This window comes from Rosa rugosa, chromosome 4 (assembly GCF_958449725.1).
Source record: "Rosa rugosa chromosome 4, drRosRugo1.1, whole genome shotgun sequence".
In the NCBI taxonomy this organism is placed as follows: domain Eukaryota; kingdom Viridiplantae; phylum Streptophyta; class Magnoliopsida; order Rosales; family Rosaceae; genus Rosa; species Rosa rugosa.
Window position 1 is genome coordinate 14,607,258 of NC_084823.1, and position 18,658 is coordinate 14,625,915.

Sequence of the window (18,658 nt, forward strand, 5' to 3'; positions counted from 1 at the left end):
AACAAAATTGAGTTTTCTAGGTGGTTGGAATCTCTTTTAGTGAGTCGAACTACTTGGCGTATGTCTTCTTTTGTAGGCTAATTTGTTTTGAATAAATGAGCTTATTGATCTTAATTATTGGTATTACTTGGTACTCAAACATATGGTCTGAGTCTATAAATTGATGTCTGTGCTGTTTTAGTTTTGATAATCAATAATATAATATGTTTTTTTTTTTTTTTGAAAGGATAATATAATATGTTTTGACATGAAAAGATTTATGAAAATTACAATTAATTCGTGAGCATGTATGTATCTCACCTATTGGTTCTCTGAATAGTTTGCCTTTTCTTTTTTCTTTATGAATTTCACTTTATTTATCAATTATGCAGATTCCAGTTGACATGCTAGTAAATTCAATAATTACAGCAATCGTAATGAATGGTAATAAATCTTCTGGAATCATCTACCATGTGGGGACCTCATTAAGAAACCCTATAAATATGTCCGAGATGATGAATTTTTTGTTCCAATACTGCACCACAAATCCACTGCTTCATAAGGATGGAAGCCCTATCAAGATTGACAGGCTGAAAATGATCAAGACACTTTTCGCTTCTACATGCAAATTCGCTTCATGCTACCATTAGAGGTATTTTTTTTTTAGCTAGACTTTGCCAATGTGCTATTATGGTATCTATATATTTATATATATCTTTTCACTTTTACATGCAAGTCGACTTCATGCTTTTTTCTTTTAAGCTATTATATCTGCATAGTCTTGCTAACGTAAGGGATAAATTTAAGAGACTGAAAAATAAGTGCATCTCAACCACATCTAATAAATTTAAAAACTAAAATTGTAATAACTTAAAACTAGTATATAATGTTTGTTTGGTCAATAGCTAACTAGAATGACATCTCATGTTTAAAGCTTAAAATTTTTCTCCAATGGCTCTGACTCTTTCTTGAGAGAAATATCGCCGGTTCCTCTTTTCGACGAGCGGCGACAAAACTTTTCGCTTGCTTCTCTACTCATATAGCAGCGGCGATAATTCTCTTCTTCTACCTCTCTCTTTGGTTAGAGGAGGAGATTTGCTGATGTTGGTGGGTTGGGGATTGAAATCCTAGTTGACCGGATCTGGTTTGGCGTTCCTATTGGTAGTGATGATGGATCTACTCTTGGTCCGTTGATCTATGGTGGCAATTGCGGCGTAGCAATTGGATTATTGCTTTGTGGCGGGGCAGCGTTCGATCCTATGGAGAATCTGGGCGAGGCAAAGACTTCGTCTTCTTCTCCTTTTCCTTGCAGTCTTCCGACGGCGATAGTGGCATAGCTTTCGGGGACGGTGCAGCTGGTATGCGTCTTTGGTTAATGAGGACGGAGTCTCGGGTCTTTGATGGTGGAGGCGAAATTTTGTCTCGGGCTGTTGGCAAAGGGGCCGATCTGGTAGCCACCGGCGGCGTTTGGGACGGAGATGGAGGCTGCACAGAGGTCGGTAGTGGCGGCGGCAACTGTGAGAAAGTTGGAGGCAACGACAAAGCTTGGGTGGCGGCTGACGTGTGGAAGCTGGGCACTATGCTCCTAGGGGCTACTGTTAGGTCTGGGCTCAGTTGGGTTTGGGCCATGTCTGCTGGGGTTTGGGCCTGGGATTTGCTTGTTAGGGTGTTGATTTGGGCCCTGGCAGTTACCCTATTTTTTGTTATTTTAATTTTGATCCTTTATCTTTTTGTTCTAAAAGATAATGGGTCTGTTTGTTTCTTGCTTTGAGTGGGAAAGATCACAAAGAAAGGAGATACCCGTTGAGCCCCTATATTGGAGGCGTTATTTGTATTCCTCGGGCTTCTACTTTTCTTTGTTTGGGCTTAATCCTAGAAGGTGGGTGTGCTAGGAGATTACTAGTTTAGTTTGCTCTGTTTAGGGGTGGCTTTGTAGTACTGCTTGGATGACCTGTTCGACTCAAAAAAAAAAAAAAAAAAAAAAAAAACTAGAATGACATCGATCCGTTATTAAGTAAACAGTTGTGTCCCACATCAAAAACGTCATATATATGATAGTAAATATATATAATTACTTGTTTGATACCTCCCCATTTAGCGAAATGTCAAAATCTAAAGAAGAGAAGGGACATATCCCAAGTGTCACATTAGTAATGGGCTGAGAAAATACAAGAAAAAGTAAGGATTAGTTATCAAAAAGTAATTTCTAGGAAGTTTAATTTTATTTGGTTTGTTTTATTTATTTAGTGAGGTGTACGATCGAGAAGGCCAATGATAGAGCCTAGTACCATTTGGTCCACAACATTATCCCTTTCATGAAAAAAGCTAGTTTTATGAAATTCTTCTCATTTTGCTCCGAGAAAACAGGCGACTAAATTAGGGTTTGGAAAAAGCAAAGGAGACTATGCGGCCTGTCCGGCGGCGCCTCCACGTTGATCGTGGCTCCCTGCCTCATCGACGATTGGCGGGTGTTGCCGGACGGGTTCCTGGGATCTGGAGGCTCTCGGCTTTGGCCTCTCTTCATCGGTCTGGGCTGGGAACGTCTCTTCTCTCCTTTCAAGCGGCGACGCAGGTGTGGGTAATTGGCCATCAGCGATTTGTGGTGGCCCGGGTGTGGAGCAGGTGGTTAGTGGCCAAATCATGGAGGCAGTATACCATGGATCGTATGGCGCTGATTGCTTCTCTATGGTGGGTCACTGGACGGAGATTGCAGCGGTGGTTTTGGGCTCCCAAACTGAGGGACACAGACGGGTGGAGGTCCTCCGCTCTGAGGTGGCAGGACATGGTGATTTCTGATCAGTTTCTTGGACAACAGGCCGGAAGTTTGGCGTCGCTCGCTGTATGGTCTGGGTTTCTTTGGCGAGGCGAGCTCGAAGGGAGAGTCTTGACACTCTTGTGGTGGTGGGCTGCCGACGAAGCACTTAAGGGGAGGGAGGAGGAGTATGATGGCTCTTTTTTGTTTTTGCTTTTGTTTTTTATTAGAGTAATTTTTTTGGTTAGGTTTTTTTTGTCATTAGAATGTCCCTACTTAAATAAGTACTTGAAAGAAATACTTTATTTCTAAGCAATAATGAGATGGAAAGAGACAATAAATTTCATCAAGCAAGTGACCAACAAACAAGGATAACCAAACAAGATTGTGCAGCGGATTATACACCATTGAAACATTAAAACTTCTTTCAACCAAGCTCCCCCTATGCGAATGCAATATGCAAGAAACAGGAAAAAAAATGAATGCAAGATGAACTAATGAACATAACACTTTTTTTTTTTTTAAATAGAATGCATACAACTCATGCTGGCTAGAAAAGACTCTTTAAGAAAAATCAAAGCATTTAGACTGATGTAGTCCGTTCAGGATTGAAGTCCTATATGCACTCCTAAAAAAAAAAAAAAACAGCATATCACTTACTTATGCATCTACACTACATGGACACTAAAAAAAATTACGTTACATATGCAAAAACACAAAGGGAATTTCAATCACCTGTACAAGAAAACGTAGGGTGATGAAGTTCTTTTCTTCTCCAAATTTGTTTCATCTGAGGCATACAAGACGCTGGGATTGAAACCAAGTGAGCAATCCTGCCAATTTTTCTCAAGTGTTCTTTCAACTTTGTCTGCAGAGAGGTTTTGATTACTCTTTCTAGGAGTCCAGACCCTTTGTGCATTTCTCCAAAGATAGTTACACTTAGGTCTGATGTGACCTGGATGTCTATCATGCTCACTAGAACTAAACTCTCTGCCCCTTCTATCATTGACATTTTCAGGTTGAAGGAAACCTGAACTCTTCACAAATTTCAAAGATTTAGAGCTCTCATCAGAACTAGAACCTATGCCCTTTTTGTCACCTTCGGATTTTCCCATCCCAATCATTCTAGACACTTTGTCTGACCCAATTGAGAATTTAGAAAACTTTTGTTGAGACTCTTCAAGCTTAACCTGCAAATTCTCAATTTCAGAGGTTAGTGAGACATTCAAATTCGATTGAGCTTTAACTTCAACCTGAAGGGTTTTAATCCTGTCAATCAACTCAGTACGTTCCACCTCCCAAGTTTGGGAATTCATCTTATCCTGTAAAACATTAATTTTGTCAGTATAAGCAATGCGTTCATCTTCCCATTTTTCTTTGCATGATTCAAGATTTAACTCGGCCTTTTCCTTTGCTTTTCTGACTTGCTCAATCTCGTTCTCTAGCTTGAGATTTCTTTTGGGCATCACTCTTGAAGCTTTATACAGTTCCCTGCACTTATCATTAGTCTCATCATCAGATACATCAAAAATCTCACCTTTACTGTCAGAATCATCAGATGCCTCATGATGAAGTGAGCAGGTGAATGCAATGTTCTCTTCTTCATTCTCAGTTTGAGAATCTTCCTCAACGTCGCTCCAAGTTGACTTAAGAGTCCTGTCATTTTGTGAGCTATATTTTCCGTTTCCACAATCAGAAGAGATATGACCAATACCACCACATTCATGACATTTAGGTTTTTCAACAACGCTCTTCTTGATCAAAATTATTGACTTTGGGTTTTTTATCAAAACATTTTTCAGATAATTTCCCCCTTTTTGATTCAGATATACCTTTTGAAGTACTACCAGAAGAGTTTTTATTTTTAAGAAATTTTTTAAACTCTTTGGTTAGTAAAGCCAAATCCACAGAACCACTATCATCCACATTTTTCATTTTAACAGAAGAGAAAGCAACAGTTGGTACTGTTTTCTTGGGCTTGAACCCCATCATGATCTTCCATTGCGAGTAATTTTCACCATCAAAGTATGAGGGACAATTTATCGAACCAGCAGCTCTGTCACATTCACGTTCCATCCTGTCCTCGGATCTACTAAAAAGCTTTAGAACCCGCTCTGATGCCAAATTGTAATTACTGGATGGAACAAAATTGATAGAGTTTGAGTAATGACAGTTATTCAAACAAGCAACAACACAAATAAAAGAGCACAAGAATTGCTGACGCAGTGTAAACCTCTCCACTGAGGAAATTTCACTGCGAGGCTGTTTACGTAGCCTACATGAGAATCAAATCCAATATGAATCAAGGTTGTTACAGATCACAAGTAGTGGTATTCAACTCAACCACATTGACTAGCAACAATGCTAACTTGCTCACAACTGTAAAAGTCCTATTCTAAACAACTATGAAGCAATCTGTATAGATGAAGAAATCTGGACACGCCTTCAGATTCAATCTTGCCTTGAAGCCTCACTGATCTCAATCACATATGCAAGTGATGAATGCAGTGAACAAGCAGTATGATCAATCAATCAAACAAACAATGAGAGTTTTGTAAAACAGTTAGTGCAGACTATGCAGCACAATTAAAATTCTCAATCAGAAAACTCTAACAGCTACAATGCAGTTTCAAAACCTTTTATAGAAGATAAAGACTCCCCCTCAATCCAATCACATTAATCACAAATTGAGATAAGCTTGGAAGGTTTTTTAAACATATTGTGAGACTCAACTAATCCTTACGGATATCATGTAATTGTCATCTCTAAGGAAAGTTATCTGATAAGCAATCATAACCATTCTAAATGCAGATAAGATTTCCTGAACTTCTTTCCTTAAACATTATAGGATAGCAAATAATTTAGTCCCGCAATATATGCATCAATCACATGCAAATTGATATGATATGCAAATTAAAAGCTCTCTAAACCTAGACCATATTTTCATAATTATATGGAGGAAAAAGAATCGTGTACAATCAATGCGCCTAACCCAAATTGATTCCTATTAGGAAAAATCTTTTTAACAAATGATTGCCAATTAAAATAAACATACCTAAATCAATTAGGTCTTCAAAGGGATGATTTTAACTGGTGGAAAATATCTTTGGATAATAAAACTTAAGAATAGAAAGATACTTTCTGAAAACAAACTTCCTAAAACCTAGGACTGACTCAAGGATTGCAACACAGGTTGCAATCCCAATGCATATGCTGACTCATGAGATGCATTTACCTGTAACGTCTCTGAGATCAGTATTAGGCCATTTTCCAGCTTCTTCAGTGATGAATTGTCATGATATACTTCACTAGCTTTGTATGAGAATGCCAACAAATAACATGTACAGAATCTTGTACTTACAGACAATGATACGTGCGCTTGTGTAAAATATGTATCAAGTCACCATCCATGGGTGAAGTGCTCACACTAAAATCTGGAGAGGCCAGATCTACAGCAACATCACCAAAAAAAAAAAAAAACTTACCTCAATCATAGAAAGGGGAGCGGCAAAAAAAACGCAGCCTCCACAAAGCTAGATGAGAGAAGGTGTCGCAACTCGCAATGATGAGACTACATTGCCAAAATCTTCCATGATTTTAATTATGGCAAGCCACTGCAATCAAAAAAGACGCGCTGGGATTAGGGTAAGATAGAAAGAAAATGAGATATATCATAAATTATGTCGTAAATTTTTAAAACTATCATCTTTCTTCAAAAATTGTGGACCTTATTTTCTGATCTTAGGGAAGGTGAAATTCCACAAGATTCTTGAAGCCCAATGAGGGTCTTGAGAATTGGGCTCGGATGATAATTAGATATTCTCACAATAGCAAATTTGTCGAGGGGGTTGGATTATAGAAAATTAAAAAGAAAACAAGAGAGAAAATTAAGGGAACCACGATGAGGGCTATAAATTTGAAGTTATTCCTAATTTTAATTAAACATGTCTAAGAATGTCGTTAATTTTTGAACATCTCATCTAGATCTATCTTCAAAGAAATTATTTAAATATCAGATAAGCCATATTTTCTAAGATTCTTGTTATTTCTCCACTCACAGAGTCTCATTCTGTTTAGGGTAGTTACAGTGCTTCTCACTTTATGAAAATACACACACACATTTAACAAACTGATGCTGTTAATTTGCAACCAAACTGATGCTGTTATCGCAGATTTTAATAGCAGATGTAGAATTGTGTTGGGATTCTTTCTAATTTCTAATAAGAGATGTATCATTGAAGTTAGGGAGTTTCTATTCATATCTCCGAAATTGGCATTTGGACCTCCTCACTTAATACACCTCCAACTTACTTTTACAAATAACAAATATGCTATTTGCACCTCCCTAATTTTTCCACAATGCCTATTGTCTAATAAAATCTATAAAAGCCTCTTTTTTTTTTTTTTTTTTAAAGAGAATAACCTCGGAGTCCATGCCCATGAATCAAAGTGCCCACAACAAGCATGTGATCCATGAATTCAAGGACATGCGGTATATATAATTTCTGTAGTCAGAGCGTCTTGATACGTTTACATACTTTTCTATAGAGAGGGCTTCTCTTCATCTCCGTCAAATCATTTCTTTCCTCTACTAGATCTCTGATCTCTTTCTCTAGAACATTTTCTTTCTTTCCAAAAGTATGATCCAACTCTGCTAGCTTTTCTTCAAGTTTCTTGTCAATAGCATTTGGCTTTTCTAATAGTTTGTCATCTTTCTCCTTCATGTCATTGAATTCTTCTTGACATCATCATCAACAGCTCGGATGATTTTTTTTTTCTTTTTCAAATCCAGCAGCTTCTAGAAGATCAAATGAGGGCTCCAGTTGTTCCTGAATGACTCCATAGTTAGTAGGATCATTTGGATCATAGGCTTCCAAGAAACAAAAACAATCCCATGATCGAGATTTGATAGCTCAAAGCTATTTGCAACAAAAAAAAGTTTATGGGGTTTTGCCATTTAAATTAGTTGGTAGGAGGGTTATGAAACTCTTTGAAACCCAAACAACATCATCATAATTCATCAAAATTATATTTTCAATCAGCTTTTCTATGTGGGATCGTTTCTAGATTTTCATTCTTTTATTGACGTTACAAAAAAAAAAAAATCAAAGCAAGAAGAAGACGAGGGGAAAGTTTATTTTCTCCCCAAAAAATCTTGGCATCTAAGCAAGAAATGTTAATAAACGAAACAAAACCCACATAATTTCTTTTAAGTTGAAGACTACTGTTGTTCGTAGAGGTAAGAAGAATTTTTTTTTTTCTTTCTCCTCTTTTGTGTCTTTATTGGTAATTTAACATGAGTTGACCAAGTCAACTATCACTTAAAATAATAAAGAGGTCCAAATGCTAATTTTGGAGGTATGAATAGAAGTATAGAACCTCCGTTAAAGTTAACTCTAAAAAAAAATTGAAAAAAAACAAAACCCCACACGCATTTTCCGCCTTAGGACAAGTGTCACTCTAATTCCAAGTTTTGTTTCAGGGCGCCCTGTTTCTCCAGCAAAGCCGATCCACAATGGACTGTACGCAGAAGTACAAACACTCCACATAATTTTCATCTCCATTTTCTACTGCGGTGCATTCATGTGATTCCGTACTTTAGAGCCTACCTGACTCTTTTGAGTGTTCCCAGAACATGGCTCTTCTCAACTCCGCTCGTGTTGTGTTTGTTCTTGTTTGTCAAATATTTGCATTGAGTTTAGTTGATTATGTAGGCACCGCCTCAGAGGAGTACTTATCAGCACTGGGAGACCCGGGAATGAAGAACCCAAATGTTAGAGTTGCGTTGGAAGCTTGGAACTTCTGCAATGAAGTTGGAGTTGAAGCACCCAACATGAGCAGCCCCAGGTTGGCTGATTGTGCTGATCTCTCTTGCCCACTTATAACCGGTATGCTCAATCTACTTGATCATAGTAATCATTTGGTTGTAAAGTAGTACCTTAGTTTCAATATAAGAGGTGAATGGTTATAATTAGCTTTGGCTTTGAACTTGCTTTGAGTTAGAAAGTTTGTAGCTGTACTATGAGAACATTTGGTTTTCTTGAATAGGACTTTTCCAGAACATAAAGTACTATCAGACCCATTATTGTGCAATTTCAAGAAAACTCTTAAGAGGATTCTGTTTAAAATGAGCAAGGGAAACCAAATTTACCTTTTGTAGGACAATATATTAATTTACCTGAATTAGTTTTTACAAGTTATTTGGTCTGTACATTCCAAGTATGTTTGTGATGCTATCTTCTGGTAAATACAGGGATTTGGAAATGTGTTGTTATTAATCAAAATTTGATTTCTTGATTGATAATTATTGTTGAGAAAACTATTGTCATGCAACCAATCTGAACTTGTTGTTATCTTTCTGCTTGGAAAGTAGTCACTTGCTGCAATTCAAACAGTGATCCATGAACCATCTTCTTCGTGGTCCTTGTTTACCTCCCCCTTCCCAATTTTACATAGCAAACTTCTGGAAATTTCATTATCAGTGTACTGTGACTTTTCTTTCCTATTGATCCTTTTCTGTTTTATGTTTTCATCTGTCTAGGAATTGACAGTAAGTGTGTGATTCATCACAGAGTAAATGAATCAGACAACAACTTAAGGGCAGGTGATAAGTTTCCTGTAACGGATTTTAAGCCATACACAAACCCTGACTTGTATGCACCGCAAAAGGAACTATATCTTGGTTCTCTATGTGAGGTGCATGATTCATCAGATCCTTGGCAGTTTTGGATGATCATGCTTAAGAATGGAAATTTTGACAAGAACACTACTCTTTGTCCTGAAAATGGTAAGCAGGTGAGTAGAATTGTAACTTATAGGAACTTTCCATGTTTTGGTCAGGGTTGTATGAATCAGCCACTTGTCTACCATAGTTACTCAAGATTGGTTTCTAATGCAAACCAAATGCCGTCAGTAGTTGGAGGGTTTTATGGAACTTATGATCTTGATGCCGATTTAAGCAAAGGTATTGGGCAGAACTCCTATTTTTCAGTCTTATGGGAGAAAGACTTGAGCACTGGAAGTTGGATTTTCTCAAAGAGATTGACAACATCTGCGAAGTATCCTTGGCTAATGTTGTATCTACGTTCAGATGCAACAAAAGGACCTAATGGTGGTTATCACTACGATGGCCGTGGCATGATGAAAAAGGTTAATTCCACAGTTCTACTTCATTATTAATGGTATTGAAGATGCTGTATGCATTGTAATGTTTAGTTGCTCAGGAGAGGTAAAAAGATGCTCCCATTATGTAGATCTGGATGTTACAAATATGATTAACTTTTCTCTTGAGAATTCTTTTATTGCTATCCCTTGATCATCAATATTTGAAGTTTAAAGTCACACCTCTTATTTGCTTTTTTGTTTTCAGTTGCCAGTCTCTCCAAATTTTAAAGTAAGATTGAGACTTAATGTTAAACAAGGAGGAGGGTCCAACAGTCAATTTTATCTTCTTGATATAGGAAGCTGTTGGAAGAACAATGGAAAACCATGCGACGGTAATGTTTTGACAGATGTGACAAGATACAGTGAAATGATAATAAACCCAGCAACTACAAACTGGTGCCGACCAGATAACCTTGTCTCCTGCCCACCTTACCATGTTACAGAAACTGGTAATAGGATATATAGAAATGAAACATCTCGGTTTCCATATGCTGCTTATCATCTCTACTGTGCTCCTGGAAATGCAAAATATTTGGAGAAACCATATGATATATGTGACCCATATAGCAACCCTCAAGCACAAGAATTGGTGCAAATTCTTCCCCACCCTGAATGGTCTGTACATGGCTATCCTGAAAAGAAAGGAGATGGATGGATTGGAGACCCCAGGACATGGAACCTTGATGTGGGTGCACTCTCCAGCCGGTTGTACTTCTACCAGGTTTGGTTCTGTATTTGCTCAAAAGTCTCTTTAGGAATTCATGGATGGCCTTTTTTTATGTGTATTTCTGGGGATTTTAGTGTCCTTTCGAGACCTAGACATCCTTTGCATGTTGAATTTTTGCTGCATGCTAGCTTGTGTCCGGTACAAAAGAAAATGGCGAGTTATCTTCCATCCCACAGCTTCACCCTCTGCAAAAAAAAATAAAATAAAATAAAATAAAAAAACATGAAAATACTGGAATTCACTTGATGTATTTGACTGTGGAAACTTTTTGGAGTTTGCCATTTTCTCTTATACTTGACTTGGTGCTTTTCAACTTGTTCAACAGGACCCAGGAACAGAACCTGCAAAGCGCGTATGGTCTTCAATCAATGTTGGTACAGAAATATATGTCAGTAGCACAGGAGAGACTGCAGAATGGACCGTAAGTGAATTTGATGTACTAGTTCCTCAAGGTGTTGAAGATGATGATTCAAGCTCTTACTGTAAACACCCATTATGTGGTGGGGGAAAGTAATATTTGAATACATATACGTAATCATTTTATCCTTTCATTGACAATTCCTCCAAACTAGAGGGAAATCTGCTATATATATCTATATCATTCATTTCATCGACTATTCTTCCAAACTAGAGGGAAGTCTGCTATGTACATCCATATCATTCATGTACGTTAATGCATGCTCATCATCTCCTTGGAAAATTTGATCGACTGGGAAGGAGGCAACTGGTTTCCATTATGAATCAGGAAACAAGAATACAGTCCAGAATTGTAAATAACCACATTAAAATCGAAACCAGTGTCAAAAAGCTATTTAAAGAGTGTGTTAGCTCCACCATTCATGTTTGTTTTGTTAAGCTTCCTAGTGCGCCAAAAACTTTGCTCAAACTGTGTCCCTCTAACAACTGCGAGCAAGACTTTGCTTCAAAGAAAAACTCTCATATTCTTCTCTTTTCTCCATCAAGGCCAATCCATAAAACCAACTGAGATTCACTTCCCAAACAAAACAATGGAGTCAAAACTCTGACTCGAACAAAAACAGATGACAAATTGGCCAAAAATTTATGATAAAAGGAAGTTCACGAAGTGTTCCAGTTTCATGAGTTCATTTTGAGAAAGCATCAGAAAATTCCCTGAGCTGAAACTAAAACCCGAACCATAAAGCACCAGTTGATGCAATCTGGGCTTTCAGGCCCCAGTTCAACATAAATAGGAAACTTTCCATGCAATCTTTTATCACTACATTTTGTGTTTGACTTATTGTAGAAACGGAACTTGGTTATTGCATTGCTTGCAAAAGACAGCTATGTTTAAGACCGTCGCTCACTCTTGTCTTCCCACCATTCCAGGAACTTGGTTTGTGCAGCCAAGGTGTCGAACCTGTACAATTGAAGTGAGTGGTTTGCAATTTCCTGTCCAAATGTCCAACCAAAGATACCTCCAGCTAAAAACGCCAGTCCAGAACCTGTCATATACAATAAATAGGCTTCAGAAACTTTAAATTCCTTCTCATCCTCAGAGAACAACCTTCAATACACCATCCAAAAGAGCCCATCTCCAATTGTTATACTCACGATTTACACATTGAAAGTTACAAGTTAAAAATACAGACACTATATAAATCTCTAAGCTATATACCAGTCATCTGCTATCCACTTTATACAGCTCAATAAAAAGAGGTTGATATTTACCAAGCAATGGTAATTTACATCTTCATAATCTCTGGTAATATATAGTGTATGAAACAAAAATGAAATGCAATCTCTTCTAAGCTCTAGGCACTTCCAAACTTCCAATCAATGTAAAGCATCAAATATTGCACCACGAGACAGATGAGTAGTCAGATTAAGCAAACTATCACAACCTACCATTGATCCAACATGTAAAGCATCAAATATTGCACCACGGGACTTGAACACTTGACTTTTAATTTGGCTTTCAAATATTAAAGCAACAGACCTCCCTGGTACTAATCATGCCTATGCTGAATATATTTAAGTTTTCATATGAAATAATTAACTGAAAACACATCCAGACCATGTACATATGGTTATCATAAAGGAAAGAGTAAAAACTTGTATGTACTACAAGTAGATCCAAGTATTTTTATTTTTATTTTCACAAGCATGCACCTACAATGCAGGCAAGAAGACAGAAGAAACATCAGATGAAAGAATTAACAACACAACTTTAAATTCCACTGAGGAACAAAGGACCTGACTAGTCACAAATAACACAGACAACATTTTACACATATATAGCGATAGTGTATTTGCTACTCACAAGTCCATGCTAGCAATTGTAAAACAGCCAACTGCATAAGCACTAGCAATTTTTGCAAGGAAACATGGATTAGTGCGGGCATTACACATTTTTATTTTTGTTGGTATGAGGCTGTATCTAAAGTACTGCAGACGCTCATCTTCCAATATTTAAAATCTAATTAGCAAACCTCTTAACTGATGTGATGTCATGTTAACAAAGGTACAGTAGGGAACTGTGAAATAACAAGACAGTCAAATTGATGGCCAGCTCAATCAGTGAACTATCCCAGTGATCATCTCATATCCATGTGAAGCTAGATACAAGTAAAGTAGTAAACACACATCCCTATTCCATACTTTTTATACATACTTATTCAAATGGAAGAATACGTTAATAAATAAATAAATAAAAAACACTGAAAAGAAGAGGAAGTAAATTACCATGCAAACTCCTTGAATATTTCCATGCAACTCCAGCAGTTGATACTGCTCCAATAACACTTCCTGTAACAGCAAATTTCGCTGCTTCCCTAGCAGTCTTCAGCTGAAAAAAGAAACACAGGTTGTTTGACTATCAGACATCTGCTGAGTTGTGGACTCAAAATTTGGCTTACTGGAAAATACCTAACAAGATAAAGTTACCAACTTGAAATGAAAATCAACCAATACCTTCAGAAAGAAGAGAAAAAGAAACTACATCATCTAGATATAAGACATATACAGGAGGCCATCCTCCCCCAATAAAATTAAACAACACCTACAGGTGCAGGGCTTAATATTGAAATAAAGAACATGATATGATACATACCCAGATGAAGAAAATAAGAACAAAGAGCCATCCAAAACAAGCAATAATATGAATAAACAGATCCACAAAAGCTCCACAAACCAACAAAAAAGACAAAAACCCAAAAACGATCACAATCCTAAATCTACACATAGAGCTGACGCACAAAGAGCAACAGAAAGTAAAGGAAACAAAAGACAACAAGGAGAAAGAAATTACAGCAGGGCCGTGAACTGGATCAGTAGCAATGAATGCTTCAACATCAGCGTCAGACCAGGAAGGAAGAGGCTTATCACGCTTGATGAACCTGGAATAGTGGTCGAGGAAGGAGAACCTCTCGCCCCAGAACTCCTTGAAGCCCTCCCAATGCTTTGTAACAAACTGAGGTGAGGCTGATGATGATGATGATGAAGAATCACCCATTATATTCACTATTACCTGCAGCGCAACAGAATTTTATTAAATTTCAAAGAATGATACACCTAGTCTGGGGGAATGTAGTCTAACCTCACCCCTCAAATGTCCATCTATACAAAGATTAAAAAAAAAAAAATGCTATGCAATACAACATTTAGAAAACTAAATAGACTCTTTAATCACTGAATCATGGTTTGAGCAATAAGACATAGCAATGGAGAAGTGAGCAATCATGGATACTGGAACAAGCTAATTTAACATTGAAGATTCCTGATTTTGTTTACGGCCCAGTTCATTGAAGTAGAGATTATACAAAGAAATGAACTTAATTAACAATAAGCTAAAGATTCAAAGAAAAAGAAGAACAAAGCATTCATCTAAGCAGGCCAAACGATACAAGAAAGAAAAGCATGTGAATTTTAACAAACCAAACTTGAGCAAATTCGACCCCTAAATTGAACTAGGAAATAAATCAATCTAAAATTTGTATGGAATTGAACAATAACTCAAATAGATTCTTACAGTGTGTGCCAGATTAGAAGAGCGCAAGATGAAGACAAAGAAGGTGATGGCCGCTAGCCCGCTAGTCATATAGCTATGCTTTCACCTAACGACGTCGTTTGAGTGCTCCTGAGGTTTATTCAGTAATTTCGTAAACCCAAAAAACTGTTTTTTTTTTTTTTTTTTTTTTTTTTGTGTACAAGAAAACAAAAATCCAAGTTTCTATCACAATCAGTTCCTGAAATTTGGGTCATACGAAATCAAATTCTAAAACTATCACATTAGTACTTCATAATTTATCCCCGACATAGTTTTAGTGCCCTCTGTTAATAATGAAGTCTTTTTTTCCTATCTTATGTTAGTTAATTAATAGTTATCTTAATTATTTCTTGTTTTACATATACTAATATTATTTTTGCTTGTATTTTTCTAACTTTTAATTAGTAATCAGCAACTGATTATTTCGATTAAGACAGTGATAGATCTATTCCGAGGAGAGAAAAAGAGAGAAAAAGACGAAAATATCCTTAACAAAAAGGAGGAGCTAACGATATTATTGACTAATTTGACGAATGATACTAAAGATAAGCCGGAAATTAATTTTGAGGCATCAATGAAATAACTTTAGAATATTAAGAATTAAAGTGTGGAATAACTCAAATTTTGGAAATTGTTTGTGAGATTTACTCAAAAACTGTTTAGAGAGTGTTTCTAGTTAGCTCCGTTAGCTTCCAAGTGCGCCAAAAACTTTGCTCAGTTTTCCTCCACGTGTTCCTTTAGCAAGTAGTTGTTGCGACCAGACTTTGCTTCAAAGCAAAACTGTGTCAAATTCTTCTTTCTTCTCCACAAAACCAACTAACCAAGTGTTGGGAATCAGAGCCTATATCACTCTGATTCTTACTTGAAGAAGATGAAGATGAAGATGAAAATGGGTCTTCTCAATTCCGCAGCCTGTGTTGTTTTGGTTGTTGTTAGTCAACTGGTTGTGGTGAGTTTAGGTGATTATATAAGCAGAGTCTCAGAGGCTTACTTATCAGCTCTAGGAGACCCAGGGATGAAGAACCCGAACGTTAGAGTTGCATTGGAAGCTTGGAACTTCTGCAATGAAGTTGGTACTGAAGCTCCCAACATGGGCAGCCCCAGACTGGCCGATTGTGCCGACCTCTCTTGCCCACTAATCACTGGTATGTTCAATTCAAAACCCACATGTGTGTTGAGAAGAAGTGAATATCTGCTACCCTTGCCTTTGGCTTTGAATTTGGCTTTCCAGTTTTCTTAATGAGACCCATCATTGCCCCAATTTCAAGAAAACTCTTGAGGGTTCTTTGATGATCGACATGTATAATCACTACCGAATTATGAAAGGATATGTGGGAAGTATATACTAAATGTGTTTGTGATTCTGCTAGCAGAATTTGGGGATTAAGAATCATCTTGATGCTAATCAAAATGTGATTCCTCAATTTCTGACTTTGGTTTGTTTCTTTTGTCACCAAGCCACCAACTACGTTCATTTGTTCTATAAGACTATTATTTCTTTTCCATAGTTGCATTGTATATATGCTTGTCATTTCTGTTTGGATAGTAGTCACTTGCTGCAATTTTGACCATGATCCACACACTGTGTTTCCTGACTTCCTCATGGTCACTTTTAGATTGCAAACTCAAGGTCATGTTTGCTTACTTGCTGATCATCTTTGGTTTTGCATCTGTTTTAATAATTAGATCCTATTGATCGCGCTCCTCTAGGAGTCAAGAGTGATTGTGTGATTCATCACAGAGTAAATGAATCAGACAACAACTTAAGGACTGGTGATAAGTTTCCTGTAAGCGATTTTAAGCCATACACAAACCCTGACTTGTATGCAACCGAAAAGGAGCTGTATCTTGCTTCTCTATGTGAGGTTAATGATTCTTCATCAGATCCGTGGCAGTTTTGGATGATCATGCTTAAGAATGGGAATTTCGACAAGAACACTACTCTTTGTCCTGAAAATGGCAAGCCTGTAAGCAGAATTGTAACGGATAGGAATTTTCCATGTTTTGGTGAAGGTTGTATGAATCAGCCACTTGTTTACCATAACTACTCAAGATTAGTATCTTATGGGGACCAGAATTTGTCAATAACTGGAGGATTTTACGGAAGTTATGATCTTGATGCCGACTTGGGGAAAGGTATAGGGAGCAACTCCTACTTTTCAGTCTCATGGCAGAAAAATTTGAGCACCGGAAGCTGGATTTTCTCGCACAGATTGACAACATCTGCCAAGTATCCTTGGCTAATGTTGTATCTACGTTCAGATGCAACAGAAGGACCTAATGGTGGTTATCACTATGATGGCCGTGGCATCATGAGAAAGGTTGGTTCCTCAGCTTTACTTCTTTCTTACAAGGACTACAATTATCATCCCAATTCATGCTAAGCAAGCACTCCTGGACATAGAATAACATTAGTTGAACACTAAATGTCCAATACAGTGTTTGCATTTCTGACTTGTGAAAATGGATTATGCATTGTTATATTTAGTTTGTAGGAAAGGGTAGGAGCAGTTTATAATATCTAGATGCTTCTTATGTAAATCTAAATGTTGCCTATTTGTTGACATCGTTTCTTTTCAAACTTTCTGTGATTCTTTATTTATATTCGTTATGGATAAATGTTTTGATGTTTGAAGTCACACACTTCACTACCTCTGGAATAATATCTTATTGTTTTTTCAGTTGCCTGTCTCCCCAAAATTTAAAGTAAGATTGAGACTTGATGTTAAGCAAGGAGGAGGATCCAACAGTCAATTTTATCTCCTTGATATAGGAAGCTGTTGGAAGAACAATGGAAAACAATGCGACGGTAATGTTTTGACAGATGTGACTAGATACAGTGAAATGATAATAAACCCAGCAACTACAAACTGGTGCCGACCAGATAACCTTGTCTCCTGCCCACCTTATCATGTCACTCAAACTGGTAATAGGATATATAGAAATGAAACATCTCGGTTTCCATATGCTGCTTATCATCTCTACTGTGCTCCTGGAAATGCAAAATATTTGGAGAAACCATATGATATATGTGACCCATATAGCAACCCACAAGCACAAGAATTGATGCAAATTCTTCCCCACCCTGAATGGTCTGTACATGGCTATCCTGAAAAGAAAGGAGATGGATGGATTGGAGATCCCAGGACATGGGAGCTTGATGTTGGTGCACTCTCTAGCCGGTTGTATTTCTACCAGGTATGATTTTGTATTTACTCAAAAGCTTTCTTAAATTTATCGCCCTTTGTAAACCAAAAGAAAGGATGCCATTGGAAGGCTATGTTATCCTAGTGCACAAACTATTTTACATGGTCGTTTCTCCATGATCTCACAAGGGGCTCTTGAACTTGTTGTACAGGACCCGGGAACAGCACCAGCAAAGCGGGTATGGTCTTCACTTAATGTGGGTACAGAAATATATGTCAGTCACCCAGGAGAGACCGCGGAATGGACTGTAAGTGAATTTGATGTATTAGTTCCTGAAGGTGTTGGAGATAATGGTACTATGTCTTTACTGAATCTCCCAGTGAAAAATAAGTAATCAGTAGATAAACATGTACATACATCTCAATATAACTTGTACATAACTATGTATACTAGACAATATGATAATTATGAGACACACAAGTTGTGCTAGTTTGTAGTATGTAAAATCATTCTGATCCAATCTCTCCTAAAGCCTATAGGTGTCGTCTGTCATCCTTTTTTTTTTTTTTTTTTTTTTTTTTTAAACATGGAACGTCCATGGTGTGATCAAATTTGCATGAGGGGTCATAGAAAGGTAAGAAACTAAGAATGGATGACCGATATCACATGAGAGTGGTAATACTGTCAAGAAACTTGAAAGACTGTACCATATCTACCAATCTATTTTGAAGGAATTCCTTTAGATTGATAGTGCATCTTCAATCCCTGTTTTTGTTAGATAATCTTGTAACATGGAAACTAAGATATTGGGAGAAACTAGTACTATAGAATAAATATGTGATCAATTTATTAATTCACAATATGAGATTCTAACAACATGAGA

General features: G+C 37.2%; 3 protein-coding genes across 3 annotated transcripts; 2 read left to right on the forward strand and 1 right to left on the reverse strand.

Annotated features, from left to right (window-relative positions):
- The first annotated feature begins 371 nt into the window (after positions 1 to 371).
- Positions 372 to 11,232, forward strand: LOC133742604 (uncharacterized). Its single transcript, XM_062170295.1, has 5 exons — positions 372 to 631; positions 8,214 to 8,619; positions 9,273 to 9,880; positions 10,101 to 10,616; positions 10,948 to 11,232. Exons 2-5 carry the CDS (start codon positions 8,367 to 8,369, stop codon positions 11,134 to 11,136), a joined length of 1,566 nt encoding a protein of 521 aa, XP_062026279.1. The 5' UTR covers positions 372 to 631; positions 8,214 to 8,366; the 3' UTR covers positions 11,137 to 11,232.
- A 438-nt stretch (positions 11,233 to 11,670) lies between these two features.
- Positions 11,671 to 14,722, reverse strand: LOC133742607 (succinate dehydrogenase subunit 6, mitochondrial-like). Its single transcript, XM_062170299.1, has 4 exons — positions 14,611 to 14,722; positions 13,891 to 14,109; positions 13,326 to 13,428; positions 11,671 to 12,085 (listed from the first exon to the last, which is right to left on the reverse strand). Exons 1-4 carry the CDS (start codon positions 14,677 to 14,679, stop codon positions 11,931 to 11,933), a joined length of 546 nt encoding a protein of 181 aa, XP_062026283.1. The 5' UTR covers positions 14,680 to 14,722; the 3' UTR covers positions 11,671 to 11,930.
- Positions 14,723 to 15,369: 647 nt separating this feature from the next.
- LOC133743496 (uncharacterized) lies at positions 15,370 to 18,322 on the forward strand. The gene is made up of 4 exons (XM_062171451.1): positions 15,370 to 15,773; positions 16,315 to 16,949; positions 17,311 to 17,826; positions 17,987 to 18,322. Exons 1-4 carry the CDS (start codon positions 15,500 to 15,502, stop codon positions 18,167 to 18,169), a joined length of 1,608 nt encoding a protein of 535 aa, XP_062027435.1. The 5' UTR covers positions 15,370 to 15,499; the 3' UTR covers positions 18,170 to 18,322.
- Positions 18,323 to 18,658: the final 336 nt, after the last annotated feature.

Bases quoted from the DNA above. Each gene is read 5' to 3' on its own strand.
- LOC133742604 (XM_062170295.1), top strand. From the start codon at position 8,367: ATGGCTCTTCTCAACTCCGCTCGTGTTGTGTTTGTTCTTGTTTGTCAA. The intron at 8,620-9,272 runs GTATGCTCAATC...TCATCTGTCTAG, and splicing joins CTCTTGCCCACTTATAACCG to GAATTGACAGTAAGTGTGTG. The intron at 10,617-10,947 runs GTTTGGTTCTGT...CTTGTTCAACAG, and splicing joins GCCGGTTGTACTTCTACCAG to GACCCAGGAACAGAACCTGC.
- LOC133742607 (XM_062170299.1), bottom strand. From the start codon at position 14,679: ATGACTAGCGGGCTAGCGGCCATCACCTTCTTTGTCTTCATCTTGCGC. The intron at 13,429-13,890 runs GTAATTTCTTTC...TTCTTTTTTCAG, and splicing joins ATCCAGTTCACGGCCCTGCT to CTGAAGACTGCTAGGGAAGC. The intron at 12,086-13,325 runs GTAATTTACTTC...TGTATATGACAG, and splicing joins ATATTCAAGGAGTTTGCATG to GTTCTGGACTGGCGTTTTTA.
- LOC133743496 (XM_062171451.1), top strand. From the start codon at position 15,500: ATGAAGATGAAGATGAAAATGGGTCTTCTCAATTCCGCAGCCTGTGTT. The intron at 15,774-16,314 runs GTATGTTCAATT...TTTAATAATTAG, and splicing joins CTCTTGCCCACTAATCACTG to ATCCTATTGATCGCGCTCCT. The intron at 16,950-17,310 runs GTTGGTTCCTCA...TTGTTTTTTCAG, and splicing joins GCCGTGGCATCATGAGAAAG to TTGCCTGTCTCCCCAAAATT.